At 36.7% G+C, this 23,232-nt stretch overlaps 1 protein-coding gene across 8 annotated transcripts in view; it reads right to left on the bottom strand.

Annotated features, from left to right (window-relative positions):
• LOC127946194 (disks large-associated protein 1) overlaps positions 1–23,232 on the bottom strand; it is a 121,401-nt gene that overhangs the window by 36,177 nt on the left and 61,992 nt on the right. For 4 of the 8 annotated variants that reach the window (XM_052542583.1, XM_052542590.1, XM_052542585.1 and 1 more), the window contains exons 3-5: positions 15,936–17,057; positions 11,822–12,036; positions 1,111–1,291 (exon numbers count right to left, since the gene is read on the bottom strand). In XM_052542583.1, coding sequence (XP_052398543.1) covers positions 1,111–1,291; positions 11,822–12,036; positions 15,936–17,009 — 1,470 coding nt within the window. In that variant the 5' untranslated portion in view covers positions 17,010–17,057. The remainder of the gene's footprint in view (positions 1–1,110; positions 1,292–11,821; positions 12,037–15,935; positions 17,058–23,232) is intronic. The other 4 variants (XM_052542586.1, XM_052542587.1, XM_052542589.1 and 1 more) reach the window with 3 other exon arrangements.

The following is a 23,232-nucleotide window of genomic DNA, read 5'->3' as shown; positions in this document are numbered from 1 at the left end:
TTATTAAAATTGACAGCAATGCATATTTACAGTACCTTGGTGATTTCAGAATGTTTTAAATAAACTTAATACATATTCCTGTTGCACTTAATCTGTACATAGTAAATGCAGTTATTTTCAGCGGATGGGGGGTGTGCCCAAAGCGTTAATCCGTATTCAGAAAATCAGAGAAAACAAATAACGTTTTCTAACGGTTGCCTGTTACATTACAGCAGGGGGCGTAGATTATGAGGGGGACGCGGGGGACGTGTCCCCCTCACTTTTAATATCACGGAAATTCGTCGGTCAAGTTTGTTCGCGTAGAGGTTTGCAAGAGCTGTTGTGGAAATATATAGATTTAAACTCAAAGAGACAGGACAGTCTGCGCATAACCTGATATTTTATTCGAACCCAGAAGACGAGATGAACATCACGGAGCGCTAAACTCTCCTGCAGTGTGCGTTTCATTCATAGAAAGTCATTCCAGGAAACTCCTAATATGGACAAAAGCATCCATCAATTGCTTTATGAAAACAGTTATTTTCACAGAAAAACAGACATTTTTGGAAACACGAAGACATTAGTATAAACGATTACGACAATATATGGTTTTTCAAATCATCTCAAGCAGGTGATAAATAAACTATATGAACAATTCAGTGCTAGCACATGCTATCAAATGGCAATGTGTTCAGCTGCATACGTTCACTATTATTTGTGTCAAAATTGAAGTATACTTGGGGCTTTAGCCTTATTGTCAAGAGGTACACTAACTAGGGCACCTTTAACACAGTATTCACTAACATACGAATCTTCCATACCATAGTGATAGTACGCAAATTCAAATTCTGAATAACGCATGGATAAAGAGATGATAATGAGATGATTCTATGAGATGATCAATGGAATTGAGCAAAAATTGAGTACTTGAGCAAAATACTCAAGAAAAACTCCTTTTTGTTTGCATTTTTTTCCTCCCCTTTGCAAACCTTCTTGAAGGCTGACGTTGAGGAAGGCTCTGGTTGGAAATCACCTTTAGGATCTGATCCAGGCCCAGTTGTTGTTTCCCACTGGTGTAAGATCAGTATCTTAATGGCGATTTCCACCAGAGAATGAGGGGCGATGACCAACCTGGCTGATGGTGCTCATGGCCCTCATGTAGCTCTCGTTTCGGGAGCGAAATTTTGGTGAGGCCAGCAGACCGGCCGGGTCCAGACTGTCCAAACTGCGGTTGATTGAAACCTCACTCACCGCTCGCAGGTAACTGTGACTCCGGATCTGCAGCTTGGGGGAATGGGACTCCGTACTGATCCTGCAAACAGAAAGAGAACGAGAACAGGTCTACAAGTATTTAATGAGGTATGGGAATGAAATGAGAGGTGAGATTACTCTTGTAACTCGCACCCAATTCATCACAATCCTTTGTTTTCCTCAAACAGAAATCTCACAATCATTACTGTTGACCTAAAAACAACTCAACCTATGTGTGTGTGTTTTAGTGTACTCTTCATATATCTAAGACCAAAGTAAACATGAACTCCTCATAATTAGTACTAGTTTTCAACTGTTTGTGTTTAGATGTGGATGGGCAATCAGGTCCTTGAAATATGAACACAGAAACATATTAAAGTGCACAAACACATATTCTATCCCTCCAGGTCGAGTCAATCTTAATTATGGATGTGGCTCTTAAAATAGTATGCAGTTACAGCTAGAAAAAAACACACATTAGTCATTCTTCACTGGAGTGAGGAATGTAGAGAGAGAGAAAAAAAGAGAGGGAGTAAAAGAGAAACAAAGAGGGAAGAATGCGGGAAAAGTACATAAATAGATTTAGAGGAAGAGAGGAGAGTGGATGAATAAATTAAAGCAGCTATCTATGAAAAAAACAACTAAATAGTAGAAGTTTGCTGAGGTGTACTAGGAGAAGGAAAGCATGTAATTATATATAGTGGAAAAATAGGACAATGCTCAGTTATTCTGCTTACATGCTGTTATTCTGGAGCTCAGCTTTTTACAAAGTTTTCACATTTTATGCTGTAGATAAATTATGCACACATTTAATACACTGAAACTATTTAAGCATGTTTCAATTATTTGAAATTAAAAACATTATAGCTGATTTTAATATAAATAAGGATTTTTCAAAATGTTTTGGTTAAAGTTTGGTCTGTTGCAGTATGACACATTATCATCATTTAAAATTGTATAACTAATCATATATAATAAATGAATATTAATGGGGTCATATAATGCCATTACAAGTTGTCCTTTCTCTTTGGAGTGTTACAAGCTGTTCGTGAATAGATAAGATCCCTTAAGTTGCAAACACTAAATTCTCAAACCCAAAGAGATATTCTTTATAAAAGTTAAGACATGTCCATGCCCCCCTAAAATGGCTCATTCTAAAATGCCCCCACATGTCTACGTCACGATGTGGGAACATTTGCATAATGCCACCCAAATGTTCATGCAAAGAAAGAAGGCTGTGTGTTTCCTTGCAAAAGTGAAAATACTTTGTTTGGCCTTCCAAAAGAGGACACAACTAGAAATCAGTGGTTAAGTTGTATTTACAACACTGTTCCACAACAGTCCATCCCAAATATTCAGATGTGTGCAGTGCATTTTATGGAGGACTGTTTCCTGATGCTGGGAGACTAGTTCAATGCCAGCTGTTCTGACTCACAAACTGTAAGTACATTTACATATTTAAAGGATGAAATTATGAGTTTAATCCCATTGATTAAAAACTTGCTATCAAATGCGTCCACTCTACTGGTCATCTTCAGCGCACGCAGCTCAAAACAGAAATGCAGAACATTAACTGCTAACGTTTTAGGCTAACGTTATAATGAAAGCACTATTGTAAAAAGTAACAAAAAAAAAGTTAATTGTTATGGTTTCGCCGACGTTAAGTGTTAGATATCTGTTAATCAAAACATAAAACATTATTTACCCCATTTATATCTGCAAGGTGATCGTTACACATTTTTCCTTTGTGTTAAAGCTGCAGTAGGTAACTTTTGTAAAAAATATATTTTTTACATATTTGTTAAACCTGTCATTATGTCCTGACAGTAGAATATGAGACAGATAATCTGTGAAAAAAGCTCCTCTGGCTCCTCTGGCTCCTCCCAGTGGTCCTATTGCCATTTACAGAAAATCCATCACTCCCGGTAAAAAATAACCAATCAGAGCTGCGGTCCGTAACTTTGTTTGTGTTCAAAATGTAGAAAAATGTATATAATAAGCGAGTACACCATGAATCCATTTTCCAAACCATGTTTTTAGCTTGTCCTGAATCACTAGGGTGCACCTATAATAAGTGTTTATATTCAGACTATTTTAGATTGCGTCGGGGATACCGCGGCAGAGTAACCCAGTACCTTTTTGATTCTTCATAGACATAAACAGAGAGAAGTAGTTCCGGCTACGATGTTCTTCCGCAAGACGCAAGCAGTTCTGTTCATTGACCGCTAGAGCGTCAAAAGTTACCTACCGCAGCTTTAACATCAGTAATTATGTTAGTCGAATGTCTGACTTGACTCTTGTTAATGTATTTTTCCCCGCCCGCAAATATATGATTCGACTATCAGTTGAAAATTCCAATTTGACTAGGAAAATCCTTAGTCGGGGACACCCCTACTCATTTGTAATGGGTTTTATTGGTTTTGTCTCGTCACGCCGGTGTTCTGGTGATTTGTGTCAAATTTTTCAACCTCCCATTAAAACAGATGGTAGCATAATACATATGCAAAATCCTTTATGAACATGTACACCTAACGTTTCCCCCTGCGGTTTTTTCTCTCTGTGTATACATGTGGTTGTATAAATACACATGAATGCACGTCTACTATATTACTGTGTGTCTGAAAAGAAAGTGTGTTTATGGTTCAAAGGCTTAGAAATTTCTACTTCGATTGGGTAATATTTACCAGCACAGTTTCATGTATGTGTGTGTACAGGAGTTTATGTGTATTTGAATGTGTGTGTCCATTTCTGAGTTCAATAAATGATATAAATATCCTATGCTGCAGCACTTCCTGTCAAGCATAAAAAGATAAAGAGCACATCACAGGGACCCCACGCGCTGTTCGCCATTCCCTACACACTGAGAAGGGAATATCTGAAGAGTTCAAAATGCATTCATTTGGAACGACATTACTTTATTGATGCACATTAGGTTTTTAACATCATACGCTTGAGGAGATTAAATATATAATATGAATTATATTGTTATATTGTTTCCATATATATATATATATATATATATATATATATATATATATATATATACACGTTTACACGTCCTAGTGTAATTCTGTAAAATGTAAATATTACAAAATATTTAAATTAAATTAAATTCAATGTATTAAAAACATTAATTAAATATATATATATATATTTGAGTAGTGAAAACTGTAAACAATTTAAAATAAACTCTTTCTATTTAAATATATTTTAAAATGAAATTAATTTATTTGATGGCAAAGCTGAATTCTCAGCTTTTATTCCAGTCTTCAAAAACAAACAACAAAAAAATGTGCCACGTGGAAATTTATATATTTTTTTCACAACCCTTTAATGAATAGAAAAGTTCAAAAGAACATGATTTATTTGAAATGGAAATCTTTTGTGACATGATAATTACATATAAATGTCCATCGTTGCTGAATAAAAGTATTAAAGGGGTCATATGATGCTTTATCCATTCACTGACTCAGTGCATTGTGATTGGCTGAACAAAGCAAACACTCGTTGGAAAGGTAACACCTCTTTCCGTAATTGCGAGCTTCATTTTTCAAAATAAATGTAAGGACAGTTAATAATGTCCTTAGTTTTACCATCAGTTCAAGCCCGAAAGAGTAACAGAGTCGCGTGACAGACACAGTGATGAAGCTCGTATGTGTTTGCAGTAACAAGCCATGGAAGGTTAAAGTGATAGTTCACTTTGAAATTAAATTTTGGTATGTTTTAGCTTACCTCAAGGGCATCCAAGATATAGGTGTCTTTGTTTCCGCAGTAGTTTCAATTTTGATATTTTTAAGTCAAACCGTTCTTGTCTGTCACTCATGTAATGCAGGTCTATGGTCACCACCTCAAAGAGCATGCACAGAATCCAAATTAAACAATTCCCCATCACAAGTACACATTGATGGCCTAAGACACAAACGAGCAGTGTGTGTGAGTAAAAGAACAGTATATATATTTTTTTTACCTCTTATACACAACCACGTCCAAGTGATCTGAGGGCGCTCGCGCTTCCTGGTGTGTGATGTGTGCGCGCTCTGGCTTAGTCTGCGCAAGCGCAGGAAGTGATCTCTCGCGTGTACGACACTCATGGTTTACTGTTTACCACACGATACGCCACCAATCTGCACTGTCTGAAATATAATGCAGTAATTGTAATTGATTAACTGGTTCATAATGCACCCTATAATCGTTGCGATAATAATAAAAATACAACACATTACTCACTCTACTGACAGCGTGCCACTGGGTCCCTCTGGCAAACTAAAAAAACATAAAGTGACGTGACATACGGACAAGTATGGTGACCCAACTCAGAATTCGTGCTCTGCTTTTAACGAATCCAAAGTGCACACACACAGCAGTGAACACACACCCGGAGCAGTGGGCAGCCATTGGGCTGCCGTGCCCGGGGAGCAGTTGGGGGTTCGGTACCTTTCTCAAGGGCACCTAAGTCATGGTATTGAAGTTGGAGAGAGTACTGTACATGCACTCCCCCCACCAACAATTCCTGCCGGCCCGAGACTCGGAACTCACAACCCTTTGATTCCGAGCCCGACTATCTAACCAGAGGCCACGGCTTCCCCTTTCAACTAAACACAACATGCAAAACGCTGCGGCTCAACAGCAGAGAAAACTCAGAATCTTCAGTCAGGCAGGTTTGTGATGCGATACTGTCAATGTCCTCATCATCGTCTTGTAGTTTTGGCATTGCTATGTTCCATTCGTGACAACATGTGCTCTCCACTTCTGTTGGCATCTCACAAGACTTGCTACCAAAACACCACCAATTTTGAAAAGATCTCGGTCTCTCTGAGGCTTGAAGACGTGCTGCTGCAGCGGATGCTTCCTCCATCACTCTGAGTACTTGATCTGTGCATTCTGGTTCAAATAAATATAGTTGTGAAAAAAATTCAAAGTTTTTTGTTGATATATCGAAATCGTCTTCCATTGTGATTTCCTGTATGTCTAAATATGTTTATATCTTAACAGTAAAAGGTAACACTTCTGAAATCTGTGTAAACAATGAGTGACGTACATGCGCGAGAGATCACTTGTGCCGCTTCGCAGCGCTTGCGCAGATTAAGCCCAGAGGTGTCAAGTAACGAAGTACAAATACTTCGTTACTGTACTTAAGTAGAAATTTGGGGTATCTATACTTTACTTGAGTAATTATTTTTCAGCCGACTTTTTACTTCTACTCCTTACATTTTCACGCAAGTATCTGTACTTTCTACTCCTTACAATTTAAAAAATAGCTTCGTTACTGCTATTTCATTCCGGATTGTTATCGTTCAGAGAGAGAGAAAGAAAAAAACCCTATCCAGATAAATCGCGCCATCAGGATGGAGTGAATTTGATTGTGGTTGGATGAGAAGTATACACATATACCATTCCGACACCCTATTGGTCCATAAGCGATCCATCACACCTGCACATGACACAAGTCACATCACACTGCATAGACAGTTTTGGGATCGTTTATCAAAAAATATATTTCTTAAAAGTAGGTTGGAACCAGTAGTATCCGATCGCCTCAGAGTCAGTCCGCTTAAATTTCTAATGAAACCGGCGTCAGTCCGGTCTCCTCCCGTCTTTCAGCGCGCTCTTCAATCCGCCGACCACGGTGGAGCAGCGCGAGCTCAAACAGAGACAGAGGACACAAGGTGTGTGTTTACGATAGATTGTTAGAATATCTGTATCTGTGAAGTTCTTTGTCATAAATACAGTTTACAAAAGGTCACGATCAGTCAGTTTCTCATCTACTGTAAAGTTTCCTTACACTTATTTAAATATACTTAATTTAATCATACGTACTTTATACATACACTGCTGTGCAAAAGTCTTAGGCAGTATTTTCACTTAAAAGAATGGTGTTCGGACAGTTATTTATATATTTTGCTGTAGAGTGTCAGTATAAAATATCAGTTTACATTTCAAAACATTCATTTTGCCATCGTCAAACTGCTTGATTACTGCACTAGATTATTATTAAAATTAATGGCAAACTACTGGGTAACACTTTAGAATAAGGTTCCATTAGTCAATGTTAGTTAATGTATTAATTAACATGAACAAACAATGAATAACAAATTTATTACTGTATTTATTCATCTTCGTTAATGTTAGTTAATGAAAATACAGTTATTCATTGTTAGTTCATGGTAATTCACAGTGCATTAACTAATGTTAACAAGCACAACTTTTGATTTAAATAATGCATTAGTAAATGTTGAAATTAACATGAACTAAGACTTATAAATGCTGTAGAAAGATTGTTCTTCCTTAGTTCATGTTAACGAAAGTAGTTAACTAACATTAACTAATGGAACCTTATTCTAAAGTGTTACCAACTACTGTCCTACTGACACATTGCAGCAAAAGATATAAATAACTGGCTTAAAACCCTTTTTTTGGGGTGAAAACACTATTCTTTCTTTTCCATAAGACTTTTGCACAGTACTGTATTTTAAAAACGAGATTGTTGCTACTTTATAAAGAATGAGCATACAGTCATTCACAGAACTGATTTAAGACAGTGACAGACAGCACTCATCTTAACTAAATATCAGAGTGAGTGACAGAGATACAGTACAAACATTATGTGTGGTTTTGTATTAAATAATGACCCAGATTGTGAAATACATTTATTAGCCTTAGATTAAGGGAAGCACAACTTGGGAAATGAGAGCATCCAAGGTGAAAGCTATGGATTTATTTTAAATATTTGTAATGTTCTTTAATGTTATCCATATTTTTTTTTGTAGTTCTTTTTTTTTTAAGTATCGGTTCAGGCACGTTGAGGCGCCAGTACCATTTTAAAAGTATAGAAAAGGCACTGGACCCTACTTAAAAGTTATTATTTATTTCTCACTACTGGCTCATTTGCCAAATGGGTGCTTTCTCTTCGTCCTCCACAAATTAAGCTACTGTAGGTAGTTGGGTAGTGAGACGTTTTAATAAATTATCGTTTGCGATTGATGACACAAATGACAATGTGGTGATATCTAGGCTATAGAGCATCACAGTCCCACCCACAGCTGGTGCCGGAACTAAAAATTCAATGCAATTTCTGCATTGACATTTGGGGTATAAGCCATTAAAACGTAACCATACATGGTAGACTTAAAACCAGCTACGGCTGTACTAAGCGACAGTATATGCTCATATAAACGTAAAAAGATCATGGGCACTAACCTTGTTTTGATCTAAATGCCTTTTATTCGTGATGTCTTGGCTAAGTACTTCATTACCCACAATCCTGAACAATCCCACAATCCCACAGTGATGTATCTGATTGGTGGAGCTCGTATAACCGTCTGGTTAAACCCCTCGAAGGTCCGTGAAGACTGAAGATCATTAATAAAAAAATAAAATAAAATAAAAACCTGTATTGTGTTTTTGCACGGTAGACTTATCAGTGCAATCATGATCTCCTTGGCTGCCATTGAGAGTTTGGCAGGGAGGTTGGTAACTTTAGTTAGCATTATCGTCAACTTTAGCTAGGCTACTGTAGCCTCCATATGAAATGAGTCATATCAAGCATTTTATAATGCCACTGTCAAAACAATATTTAGCCTAGACATACCTTTTTGTGCATTTACTGAACATTTGTGTAATGGCAACGACATGTGTTGACAACTGAGCAGTGATTGCAGTCAGATACAAAGCACTGCACCATTGCTGACGTTATCGTTAACCACTTTCACACACGCACACAATATATAATTACTGCACATTCACTATATAAAATAAAATTAACTGGAGGAAAAAGTTCGCGCGAGCGGCCGTCATCAGATTTGGATGTCGCTCAAAAGGCTCGTTGCCTCGTTCGCAGTTGTGGCTTCAGTCGAATTTAATGGGGCGCGGTGGTTTATGGAATGAGTAGTTCCTGTACTCAAAATGAAAATATGTACACAGTCTTGTACCTTTTGAATTTTGGATTTTGTCTTAATTTTTTCACTTGAAATGATATGTTATATGCTTATGAGTTCAGCCGTAGCTGGTTATCCTCACACATGCTCTAAAACTCTTTAGATACGGATTTTTCCGAAAGTGAATGGGAGAAATGAATGGGAAAATTACTTCCGGCACCAGAGCTCTCTCGGGCTGTGGGTGGGACTGTGAAGCTCTATATCAACTTTGTAACTCATTACCCCCCGAACACTGGACATAGCAGACGTATGTACCGAATACAAGAAGCTATCAATCAAGAAGGTATCAGGATTATGACTTATTTTTCAGTTTTAGTTTTTGATTAATCACTTGGAATAATCATTCATTTTGACAGCACTATAATGTTTATTGTAAATAGTCAACCACACAAGAGTAATTGTTTCTTAGCCTGCACCAATGTTCTTGTCCATTGCCCTCACTGATTCCTGCAGCTAAGCTTGGATGTACATTTACATTCCATTCAAGGTTATTGATGACATGCCTCTGAAGTTTGACTTTTTGCACCATAACAATACTTATTGGCAACTAGTCATCATATCTCTAGTCCTTTAATGTATTTGCATTGTACTAAAATGAGTTCATTTTCAATGGGCATATATGTTGCTGAAACATGTAGCCTAGTGCATCCCAAACTTTTCAACATGAACATTTTAATATAACATTATAGTCATTATGGCCTTTAGAAAAATGTTTTTTTAGGAGGTGGGGTAGTGCACAATAGGCCCCTGTGGCACGGCCCAAGCTTTTGTTCTTAATGGCATTTTTTTCCTTACATTACTTTTACTTTTATACTTTAAGTAGTTTTTTAAACCAGTACTTTTACACTTTTACTTGAGTAAAAAGCGTGAGTTGATACTTCAACTTCTACAAAAGTCTTTTTAAACCCTAGTATCTATACTTCTACTTGAGTAATGAATGCCAGTACTTTTGACACCACTGATTAAGCCAGATTGCGCACACGTCACACATCAGGAAGCAGGCACGCCCTCAGATCAGTGGGACAAGGTTGTGTACAAGAGGTAAAAATGATATAAATACAGTACGTTTTCTCACACAAACCGCTCATTTCATGTTTAAGGTCATCAATGTGTACTTACGATGGGGAATTGTTTAATTTGGAGTTCTCTGAGCATGCTCTTTGAGGTGGTGACCATAGACCTCCGTTGTATGAGTCACAGACAAGAATGGTTTGACCTAAAAATATCAGAATGGATAGCTAAACTAGCTAAAACATACCAAAAATTTAATTTCAAAGTGAACTATCCCTTTAAGACAGCTGACTCCACTGTGTGACCCTGTCTCTCTCTCTCTTTCACATGCACACATACACACGACAAGCAAAACTCTGCATTTGAACAGTCTATAGCAAATACTTAAACTAATAACAAAACATACGTACAGTAGGTGATTCAGAAGTGCCAGATTGTCATAGCAAAGTCAGAATTACCTCTCCTAGGTAAACTAAATGGTCATCCATAAAATGTGTTGCTGTTCTGTTGCTAGTAATCTTAAAGATTCCTAAATGCATCAAGGCCAAATAAAGTGCTTTTGCTTTCGCTTAGATAACACTAACACTAACTGCAGTTACTGAAACCATGCCTTCTTTCTTTGTGTGAACATTTGGTCGGCATTACACAAATATTTCCACATTGTAACATAGATATGTGGGGGCGTGTTAGAATGAGACGTTTTCGGGGGGGTGGCCGCGTCTTAACTGTTATAAAGAATATCTCTTTGGATTTGAGACTTTAGTCTTTTCAACTTTACAGATCTCCTTCATGAACCAAGAGCTTGAAACACTCCAAAGAGAAAGGAAAACTTGAAATCGCACCATATGACCCCTTTAATTTAATAAAAAATAAGGGTATATTATTACACTGCACTGATGAGCATCTGTTGTTGCCACAGCGATGATGTTCACATTATACAAATCCTGTTTGCAAAGTTTACACACCAAAGCTCACTTTTACACACAGAACCAAAAGTGAGTGTTGATTCTCTTTAGAATACAAATTAGTTTGCTCTCTGTGGGATTCTAAAAGTGACTGACTTCACTGTATATTTTCTAAGTTGGATATGTTGCCACTGTATAGTAGTACACGGCTATAATAGCAATATGCATGTTAATTAATAAATACTGAAGCCTTTGATGGACTTTTATTAAAAAGGCCCACTTTCAGATGATATAACAGTGTGAAACTGAATAAATGAAGGAACTATAAAGGCACAGGAAAATTCCCTAAGAAATTACTTTGTTCTGTTGAATTTTTAATAAAGGGGAGAGTTAAAGGTTTGCACTGTACTGGTAAGAGTCTCGGGACATTAAGGGGTTTTATATGAAATTGCACAGAGTGTGTGTATGCATTTGTGTGTGAACAGAGATGGATTTAAGGATGGGACTACACAGTCTCTAGAGACTCATTCTAACAGCACTAAGAGATGCAGAGTGGGTGGATTGCCCATAAAATACCATGTTTAAAATCACCCCAGACAAGATGAAGGTTCATTGAAATTGCAGAAGGATCGGCAGGTCTAAGCACATACAGACAAGACATACACATACAGCACATGTATTTAATTTCCCATGTGATTTCACGGCAGCAAAATGCACAAGCTAACACTTTTCCAGACTCACTTGAGTGTGGTCATCTCAGTGAGGGATGGCTGGGTGGCTTTCAGGTAACTGGCTCTCCGGGCCTGGACTTTGGGTGACGGTTTTGGGCTGCAGTCCGAGTCTCCGCTGTCCTCCTCTGCCATAGCCTTGATGTAGCTGCCGCTCCTCATCCTCCTGCACGGGATCTCGTCATCCTGACCCACAGGCGAGAAGCCACCCCACTCGTCCTGAGGAACCTGCAAAGAATGAGAGAATGTTAGCTTCTCATAAACACCTGGTCTGCCTGTAACACTCAATAATAATGACAAGCAATAAAGCAGACAGAGAATATAAAATTAATTAGATAATAAATGAAAACAAATGATTAGATAATATGAATTCATGATCATTCAAACATTTATATCAGTTAACACATTAATTTATAGAAAGTTGCAAATGTTAATTATTAATATGTATATTATAAATATTGTGGATTATATATATATATATATATATATATATATATATATATATATATAATTCTTTTTTTTCAGAATTGCATTATTTCAACTAATTTATTACAGTTAGTTGGCAAGGCAACATTTCTTCAAGATTCAATTATTTTATCAAATTATTATCAAATACTCAATTATAGATAACAAAATAGATTTTTTTGTAAACATCAACTGCTAAATAATTTATAAATGCACATAAACACTGAATTATTTTAAACACACTAAAATGAAAAACTACTTTTGTTTTTGAAAGTAGATGACTTCAAAATTGAAGTAAAATGTTTTAAGTTGTCAAATCACAACCTGATGTGTAAGGATATAACACAAACAAAATACAAAATATATAACAAACAAAAAAACTGAAAACATGCAAAACTAAAATAATAATAATAATAATTATCATAGAATCATATTGAAATATTATACAAAAATACTGTAAAAATGTAATGGATAAAAATCTGAAGACAAGTCACTTAAATATAAGCATATCTGTTTTCATGTGTACAAAATATTTATACTGTTTAAATGTTTCATTATATATGTATTATTTAACATTTTTATAAATATGAATAAAATATTGGTGTATATACGATGCAAATCTATTTTTTTTAATCTATTAACTTTTTCTAAATCTAATAATATTTCCCAATTACAACTGATTTACCACTGATATATTCAAGAAGTTATATAGTATATTTCCCAAACCTTGTATATGAATAAAGAATAATGCGTTGCAACTTTCCATGCATACATTTTAAAAACATAAAAAATAGCTTTATAAATGATTTACTGTTAACTTATACATCACAAATGCTTAATGTGACCTTATTCTAATGTATAAACCAGAACCCCTCTCTTGCTGAACTACAGATGATGCAGCTATGATTATCACTTCTCAGTCTCTTCCCACATTGTCTCTATAACATAAAAACATCAGATAATACACTCTTAAAAAGCGCATCCTGGCAAAACACGCACGGCCTTATGCAACCCGTTCCCACACACTAACACCTGCTGCTCCCACTACAGAAGGCAATATTGACTTTTGCACAGCCAACATCACTAATCTGAAAATGATCTTGAAAACATTTTACACCTACTTGCACTACTCATGTACAACGCACGTACTGTGCACTTCTCAAACCCTCATCTCAAAAGCCTCTCACCTCTCTGAGATGAATAACAATCATTTCATATAATCCAGCATGGCTCGGTTTCTTTTAAAATCTCGCATCATGTTTAGTGGTCAGTGGAGGAGGGCTAGTGAGCCCGGCTTCAGGCTCGCTCCGCTGTGTGCATCGCATGCTAAAGCAATTCTTTTTACACGTTCTCTTTTTCAGATACTCTACTAGGGGGCAAAGCCAACAACCTATGCTCCGTCACCAAAAACAGAAGAGAAAGGGGCACAAAGAGAGATATTGTTCAGACCAGGGGAAAGGACCCACTCTCTACTGAGTGCTATTTTTTTTAAAGAGTAGAGGATGGAAATGTGGAAAAAGTGCAGAGAGAGGCAGAACGGAAACAAAGTACCTCAATGCCACTTCTGCTTGAAAACTATGGTTGCTATGAGGATGACCGTGACCTTAGCATTAAAGTAGTTATTGGCGACTAAGTCTTCTGGAGTTCTCCACTGCAAGCCTACGTCAAGCTAACTCTTTTAACTGACTGACTCTCATTACTGCAGATGGAGGCTTAGATACACAGGCACTTTGGCAGCTCTCCTTGGAGTTCTGCCTCTTTATTAAGCTCCTCTATCTCTCCTGTCTCCATTATCTCCAATGTCTTTTCCACTTACCCTCCTTCTTCTTCTTCTCTCTCTCTCTCTCTCTCTCTCACACACACACACACACACACATACACATTTTACTAGTCCCTTGTAGTTGGCATTGATAAAAAGATTTTCTAAATTAAATTAACTTTACTTTTCTTAGTTCAAGTAGATTTTTTCATGAGTAATTAAATTTAATATTGGCACCACTTTGATTTACATATTTACAAATCAGCACTTAAATGTAAGTTTTCCATTGAAGTTTAATATTTAATATTCTTTCTATAAAATCTTATATAACAGCAATAGTATGCTATTATTATAATATCAATAAATAAAATAATATTTAATCAATATAATATTGATGCGATACAATTATTGAGACTCAGAAAAAAAAAGTGATGGAGAAAGCAAAAAAGGAGGGAAGAGAGCAGAGGATATATGATCTGCACTTTTCCTCTGCTTCTCATCCCTACCTTTCTGCTTTCTCCATAACTTTCTTTTTTATGAGACTTAATAACTTTGTCACATAGGGAACATGAGACAGAGAGAGATAGCAAAAGGACAAACAAAATCCATTTTTTCTCTCTTAATCTTCACACAAACAGTCGCTGATCTCCAGGGCTGCGACTGAAACTTTTCTCACTTATCCTTCTCTTATATGTTTGTGATCTCTCCATCACACAGCATTAGTCCTCAACAAAGAAAACAAAACACAAGCGTTGGTCTCTGAGTTCATTTTAATCTGTCACATTCAGTGCTGCTATAACACAGCAGGTCAGTCCTGAGCATATGTTAATATATTCAAACACATTGGCATTGTATGGGACTAACCATAAATGACATGTTCTTGTATTTAAAACAACGAGACAGAGGCTCAATGGAATAAAACTGCACAATGCTTGATAGTTGTAATGTCAGTAACACTTTAATTTCAGACCAATTCTCACTATTAACTAGTCGCTGATTAGAATGCATATTACTAGCATATTGGCTGTTTGTTACTTATAAAGTACATACAGTATCAATGTCTTATTCGAGATGATCATTATTTAGATCGCCTTAATCCTTCCCCATATCTAAACTTAACTAATTTACTAACAATTTACTAATTTACTGACATTTAACATTTAATTTACTAACAATTTACCCTAACCCTAACCCTAACCCTAATTAATTGTTAGTTAGTAATGAGAACTGGTCCCAAAACTAAAGTGTGACCAATATGTCTAGCACATATTTTATAGAAACACAGAGCAACAGTGAGACACACACATTGTAACGGTCAATCTAATCCATCAAATTTTCATTAAAAAAAATATATATTACAAATTAATCAAGACTTGTCCAGGTCACAGATGTCCATTTAGCCCTTTAACACAAAACAATTACAAACCAGCTAGACACGTCACAATGGTCAAAGCAATCACTATAGAACGTTATCATAGAAAACAATTTGAAAACTTAAGCTATGCAATTAAGTTGCGAGTTTGGAAGCTGCAGTCTAGCATATTTTCATTGAAACATTTAAAACCCAGCAAGATGGATCTAAATGGTCAAAAACCATCCTATGTGAACGGCCCCTATAACATGCTCAGACTAAGACATCCACATGCATGCAACATGTCTGCTCTTCATAAACATGCAAAACAGCAGAAATATCATGCACTTATAAATTGAATCATGGCAAGAGATGAAGCAGAAGTTAAAACAAAAATGAATATATGTCATACTTTCCACACCAAAAATAAAAAAATGCACATGACTCCTCAGCAGAAATGAATGAGGTGTAGAAGCTGACCTGATGACACTGATGATATGAGAAAGGTGATGATGGTCATGTTGACGAAGAGAGGACAAATCTCTCTCCTACCTGTAAAAACTGACAGGTTCGTCCCTGCTGGCAGGTCGGTGCTTTGACTACAGCTTTATCAATATTGACAGTGGCCTTCTGGTACACCTCTCGGGCCCTGCTCACCGTTAGCGTGCTTGACCAGGAGCTCTTCTTGATGAGTGGGCCAACCTGGTCCACTGATTTCGGGCCACCAAAAGTTAGAGTGCCTCCTGTGGAGTTGGAGCAACTTCCAACATCATTGTTGCTGCGCGAGGTCTTCAGGGATGAGTGTCCCCCACCTAGTGTGTTGTAGCTCTGTCCCAGGAAGTAGTGGGACTGGGATTTGTCCGGATGCCGGCCCATGGTCATGACTCCAGAGGGTTGATGCTGGTGGTAGAGGCAGATCTCTCGGTTCAGAGTGTCGTCCGAGCTCCAGTAACCTGACCCGGGTGTCCGTGCACGAGGTTTGGGCTCGGAGCGACTGCGTTCCTTGTTCTTCCCCCGCTTGTTGCTAGACTGCTTGTGTAGGGTGCTTACAGTTGTGGTGGAAACATTTGGATGGGATGCAGCTGTAGCCATTGCATCGGCAGGGATGGTGGGGTCATTTCCATTGAGACTGCGTTGGCTGGGACCTTCCAGGGAATGGGACTTGGTGAACAGTTTTTGGACGGAGTGTACAAGGTTGCGTATACGCCCAGGACTGTCGCTACGCTGGTGTTCCAGTGCCGCTGTTCGTTTGTATTGCAAAGTGTGATAACCGTCCTTCCTCACTGGTTGTTGCTGGTCAAACTTCTCTAGCAGGGATGATGGGATAGCAGACGAGCTGCATGGGCCGCACACAACCGCAGTTCCTCCAGCTATGCCGCCTGGTCCCACATAGGGCACTATGGCGCATTCGTCCTTAAGCTCGTAATGCAAACCATGATGTCGGCGGGGAAATGTGCTGCTGGCCAGATCAGGCTGGCACCCATAGAAGCTGTGGTCGGTTGGGTGGCCCTGGTTAAGGACATAAGGTCGTCGGTCATGGCGGAGGGTCAAAGATTCGTAGGATGGGTCACATTGTGTGAGTGTGTGGTGGTGGCTACGGCTGGAGGACAAGCCTTTCATCGTCATCCTGATACAATGACCCTCTCACAGCCTCATCCACACACACTGAGTCTACTGCAGAAAGACAAATGGACAGAGAGACAAGAGAGCCAGAAAGCAACATAGAGGACAAACAAATTAGGTGAAAGAACAAAAAACAAGAGGAACACAAGGATAGAGAAACAAACAGAGAGAGGGAGAGATAAAAAAGAAACAATATGCATTGAAGATTGTCCAATTTAGTCCATATTTCAAACCTCATAGTGTCCACTATAATGGACTGATCTTTAAAAAACATTTTAACCAATCAGGGTGCGATGTTAAAGTCAGACTACCTTGGGATTGACTTATACTAAAGATGTCCTAGGCTATATAGTTTCAAAATTCAATAGTTAGATAGTTGCCTAAAAGAATCTGTCTCAACTGGACATCTTGTATAAGTAGACTGGTGTTGGAGTCACTTGACCCCAAGCGCTTACCTAAGACATCTTGTTTTCAAAAACTTCTAAACGGAGCACACTGGACTGGAAAAGAACACTGGAATCTCAAGACACATTTAAAAAAAAAATTTAACTGGACATACTGTCTTACTGTCAACACTTGGTGTAATGCAAAAATAAAACTGTGATATTTGATAGAATACATCTGTCTGTCTGAAGACCAAGCACAGCAAACTGTGTCCATGCTAATTACAGCAATGAGACACTAAAAAAATTTAGATATTTTTAATATTTTGAAAATTTAGCCTTGACACCACAGAAATAAAATACATTTTATGTTTTTTTTATATATTAAAATAGAACAAATATATTAAAATAGAAAAACAGTTTTAAACTTTAAATTGTAATAATATTTAACAATATTATTAATTATTCTACTGTATTATTATTATTATTATTATTATTTATAAGGACTGCCTTGGAGAGCATAATAGGCTTATTACGAAAAACAAAAAACTAAACAAAAAACAGGAACTGTCTGCATATGAAAACAATTACATTTTCATATCCCCCTATCAACAGCCTGTGAAATCGCTGAAACAAGATATTATTGTGCTAAATTATTTAATAATTACTTAGTTTCAAAACCAACCAAGAACCAACTCAAGCACAAGGCTAAAACCAGACTAATGTTTTTAATATGACTGAATTTGTGTTTAACATGATAACAATTCAATAAAAAAACATTGTAAGTTACTAATCATAAGGCTTACATTTAGTCATTTATTCAAAAAGCAGCTTCAGAAAACGAGCGAACAACATTACCAAAGAAAATTCTCAATGATTCAGTCTAGCATGAGTTAATACTCCCTGTTATAATCAGTGAAGCTGTCTATACTGTATGATGAATATTTCAGTCATAATTCAGTCAGCGCACCCTGAATAACAAAACTCAGATGAGTTTTTCAATGACTCATCTGAACGCCTCTGATTGGCCATTGCATTCATAAACTCAACATAATCGTGTGGGATTGGTTATAAAGTGCAATGCTGTAAAAAATAAATATAATGAAACAAATAAGCCCTAACATAAGATATTATTATTAGCCTAATAATAATAATAACTGCTTGCTATCATCAGTGGCATCAGCCACAGGCAATACCTTTGACTATCGTAGATACACAAAACTATCATCTATCGGCACAACCCTACTTTCAAGTGACTTCAAGTAACTCTGTTGATGCAAATTTCCATGAGTGTGAATGCCCCTTTAAAAGAACAGAACAGTAGATGCAATAGTGATGCTAGCACACCAACATTAGCATGTGAAAAACCTCTCCAGGCATGGCTCACCAAATCTGAAGAAAGAGAGATCAGAGAAACAAGAGATAAAGCCAAAGACAGATTATGACTAAAAGAAAGGAACTGACGCATTTTGCTGTTTATTCAGCGATATCCTGTTTACGGTGTCAAAATGAGAAATCAGCCATTCATGCTTGAAGTCATTTGTAAGACTGTGAATTCATCAAGAGCATTTACCAAAAGCTCAATGACTGTACTTAGATCAATGCCACCTAGTGTGATGGATGCTTATACAGTGCATGAGCATTCAGCAGACACTACTGTAACTACTCATTGTGACCAAAACATCCTTTTTATTGCATGGAATCGCTAGGGAATATTTTTAGCAATAGCCAAAAAAATAGAAAAAAAAAACCTTGTAAGAATGGTATGGGTCAAAATGATCGATTTTTCTTCTTCTTCTTCTTCTTCTTCTAATTATTATTAATTATTATTTATATTATTAGGTAATAAGATCATGCTCTATAAAGATATTTTGTAAATGTCCTACCTTAATTATATCAAAACTTTTTCATTAGTAATATGCACTGCTAAGAATTCATTTGGACAACTTAAAAGATGATATTCTCAGTATTTAATTTTTTTGCACCCTCAGATTTCAGATTTTCAAAAAACTGTATCTCAGTCAAATATTGTCCGATTCTAACAAACCATACATCATTGGAAAGCTTATTTATTCAGCTTTCAAATTATGTATAAATCTACATTTTGAAAAAAATTGACACTTAAGACTGTTTTTTGGGTCCAGGGTCACACACACACACACACGCACACACACACACACACACACACACACACACACACACACACACGCGCGTTTGTTTTTGTGAAAAGTGGGGACATCCCATAGGCGTAATGGTTTTTATAATGTAGAAACTGTATATTCTATCGCCCTTCACCAACCCTACCCCTAACCCTAACCCTCACAGGAAACTTTGTGCATTTTTACTTTCTCAAAAAAACCTCATTCAGTGTGATTTATATGCATTTTGAAAAGAGGGCACATGGGGTAATGTCATGAAGAGTCACCTTCTCCTTGTAATACCTATGTCATAACCTTGTCATTATACAAATTTGTGTCCTGATATCCACAAAAACGTGCGCACACACACTCTGAAATGATATACTTTAAAAGAAAAGACATTCACCTATATATTAAAGCTAAACACATACACAAAGACTATTAAACCAGTTATCTTGTTATCTTGTTATCCAGTTATCTAATGAATCTCATTATACACACTCTCCCTTCACCTTTCTGTGGTGACTCCTGCTGAACATGTGTGTGTGTGTGTGTCTGTGTGTGTGTGTGTGTATGAAATTATAGCTAGCGCAGAGTAAATCTCTTGCCTTATTATTACTACATTCTCTCTGTCTCTGTAAGAACAATAAGATGTGGAAACAGAATAATTAATCATTTCATCCTCCTTCTAGGCCTTTCTCTGGTCACAGATGAAGTCAAACTACTATACTACCAAGACAAAATAGCAAACACACACATACAAATACACTAATTTCCTAGCCAATTCGGTTTTGTTTTGATGAAATATGCAAATCAATGAGTGTGTAAGTTCCATCAATTTATGGGAGAATTGAAACAAATGTAAAGCGTATGATTATTTCTTTAGACTGATGAATAAACCATAGCATCAGTGTTTCTGGTGAAATCTTCATAGCTGATGTCATGGCATGCTTCATATAAACGCATGAGTTGCCAGTGAGTGAGTTGTTCAAATATTGTAGTCTGCTTAAGAAATAGCTTGATGTGTGTTGTTCCCCAAAGGAAATGGGATCCTTTGCTTTCTTTTTCTTAGTGAAGCAGACATAACTCTGAACAATAAAATAAAAATAAACATGTATCTCTCAGTTGCATGTGGTAGATCACCACACTCACACACTCACTCACAGCCCAAAAAAATATATAATAAAACACTGGAAGATGTTTATGATTACGATATTAATAACTGACTCCAAGCTCAAAATATAATTAAAAGGATCCTAAAAGAGGTTTATACAACTCATTATGCACTATATTTCAAATCTTCTTAAGTCAAATACGAACTTATTTTAAGAAACACACTTATTTTTTTTTTACATAATCCACTGAAAAGCTTCTGCTAGAGAACAAATCATTGACATCAAACTAGGTGTAATATGTATTGAGGGGCCAGACTTGAATATACACAATGATAAATGAGATTAATTGAATAAAGTCCACCAAATGTTTAATTGCATCCAGCGATAAAACAGTATCTCTGTGCTGTGTATGTATAAACGTGTGCTTGATTCATCCTCATAATGGCTCATATGAGTTGCAAGTCTGAGCTCATTCATTGCCCCCTGAAGCCTTTCAGATGTATCCTAGTGGAACTTGCTCTAAATTAGACCAAGTGGAAATCCATAAATAAAAATGCTCATCTTGTACTTTCTTCTCCAGCCCGACTCTCACTAGAGCGACACAATACTTGCTCACTTTCTCATCTTCCAGACCAGACTACATTCTTCTTCACTCTCTTTTAATTACATTCATTTTCCATGCTCCAGATGATAAGTACTGTTTTTTAAGGTGAAGTCATGCTTAGGGTTAGGGGAAAAAAATGTAACATTAAGTATTAAAGTACCCGCCTACTCTTTTGCTATGGACATGAATGATGCTTCAAACCATGTGGCTTTTTGAAATGCCACATGCTCTTAAGCTATTAGAATGACAATTTTCCCCTGCCACATGATAAAACAGACAAATGACAACAACAGTGTAATAACCACTCGACACACCCTGTCAATGACATAAAAAACATCCTTGTAACTACCAAGAACATCTTAGCAACCACATAAAATGCTTTAGTGATCACCCAGAAATCTTTAGTAACCTCATAACACTCTAGTACAAACCAAGAACACCGTAGCAACTAAATTGCAACATCCTAGTAACTATCAAAACATTCTTGCAAGCTAGCAACCACATAACACTCTAGTAACCACCTATAGTACCCTAACAACCATACATCAAAACCCTATTGACAACAACCTATTAACACCCTAGCAACCGCATAGCAATGCCCTAGCAACTATCAGAACACCCTAGAAAACACATAACATTGCTATAGTAACCAACCAGAACACCCTCACAACCTGGAATGCCCTTACACATATAATTGAGGGGGCTTCTGCATGGGCAAACCTAGCAACCATAATGCATCGCAAGTGTAAGTTGATTAAATTACCATTAGTTCCTATGAGTTCTGTGTACTAGGATTACGATGCTTTTAGAAAACTAGGTTAGCAACACCATGTCCTATCTACCAGCCAAAACACCACAGCAACCAATTCGGAACCACTGAAAACACCCTATAAACAGTAATTTTACATGGGCAGACCAAGCAACTAGTGAGGATACCCTAGCAAACGCACAGCACGACCCAGTGAAAACTCAGAACACCCTATCAACCACAAAGGACCTTGACAGAAACTTTTACTGAAAAATTTAAAAATCTTGTTTGAGTTAAACCTTTCCTTCTGGAAATGACTTTATTTTCATGCCTCTCTCAGTTTTGTTCTTTAGCTGACCCTTCGTTTCTTCCTCTCAACTTCCTCTCACTCATTTGGTTTGATTGAAGTGCGCTTTGAAACACAATCAAACTGCACTGACAGATGACAGGACAGCCGAGAGTTTCTCTCTCAGAGACAAACTTATTATGCTGTCTGTCATTAATGAGAGCTGCACCACGTCAGTCTTTGATCACACACACACTCTATGAACAGTTTCTTCCTGCAGATCTGTTCCATCAAAGAAAACAAACACGAGAGGAAGAGACAGAGAGAGAGAGAGAGAGAGAGAGAGAGAGAGAAAGAGACAAAAGACAGAGAGAGGGGTTGTGTACAAAGAAGTGCTCAGTTTAAAAGTTGAAAATATTACTGGAGTCAGTAAGTTTTTATTATTATTATTATTAATAATAATGAGCTTAATAAAAGTATGTAATAAATAGTTTAAAAGTGACAGTTAAGTAATTTATTAATTTATTATTCTATATCAAAATGCTGTGCCGTTTCTGTTTTACTAAAGTAAAAAATTGTACCATGGTTTTCACAAAAATATTAAACAGCACAACTGCTTACAATATTTAATAAATGTTTCTTGAGCAGAAAATCAGCATATTAGAATAATTTCTGAAGGATCATGTGACACTGAAGACTGGAGTAATGGCCGCAGATAATTCAGCTTTAAAGCACAGGAATAAATACATTTTTAAATATATTAAAGTAGAAAATTGTTATTTAAAAATGTTATAATATTTTGTAAATTACTATATTTTGTATCAAATAAATGCACAAGATTTTTTTTAATCTTTCCGACCACAATCACAATGTTTTATTTAAAAATATACTTTCACATTTTTTCTTATATCTGATTTTTTACATGTGCTATTTTTTTTATCTATCATCTATC

This window comes from Carassius gibelio, chromosome A24 (assembly GCF_023724105.1).
Source record: "Carassius gibelio isolate Cgi1373 ecotype wild population from Czech Republic chromosome A24, carGib1.2-hapl.c, whole genome shotgun sequence".
NCBI lineage: Eukaryota > Metazoa > Chordata > Actinopteri > Cypriniformes > Cyprinidae > Carassius > Carassius gibelio.
Note: the sequence above shows the minus strand (reverse complement) of the source record. Positions and strands in the feature narration are given on the sequence as shown.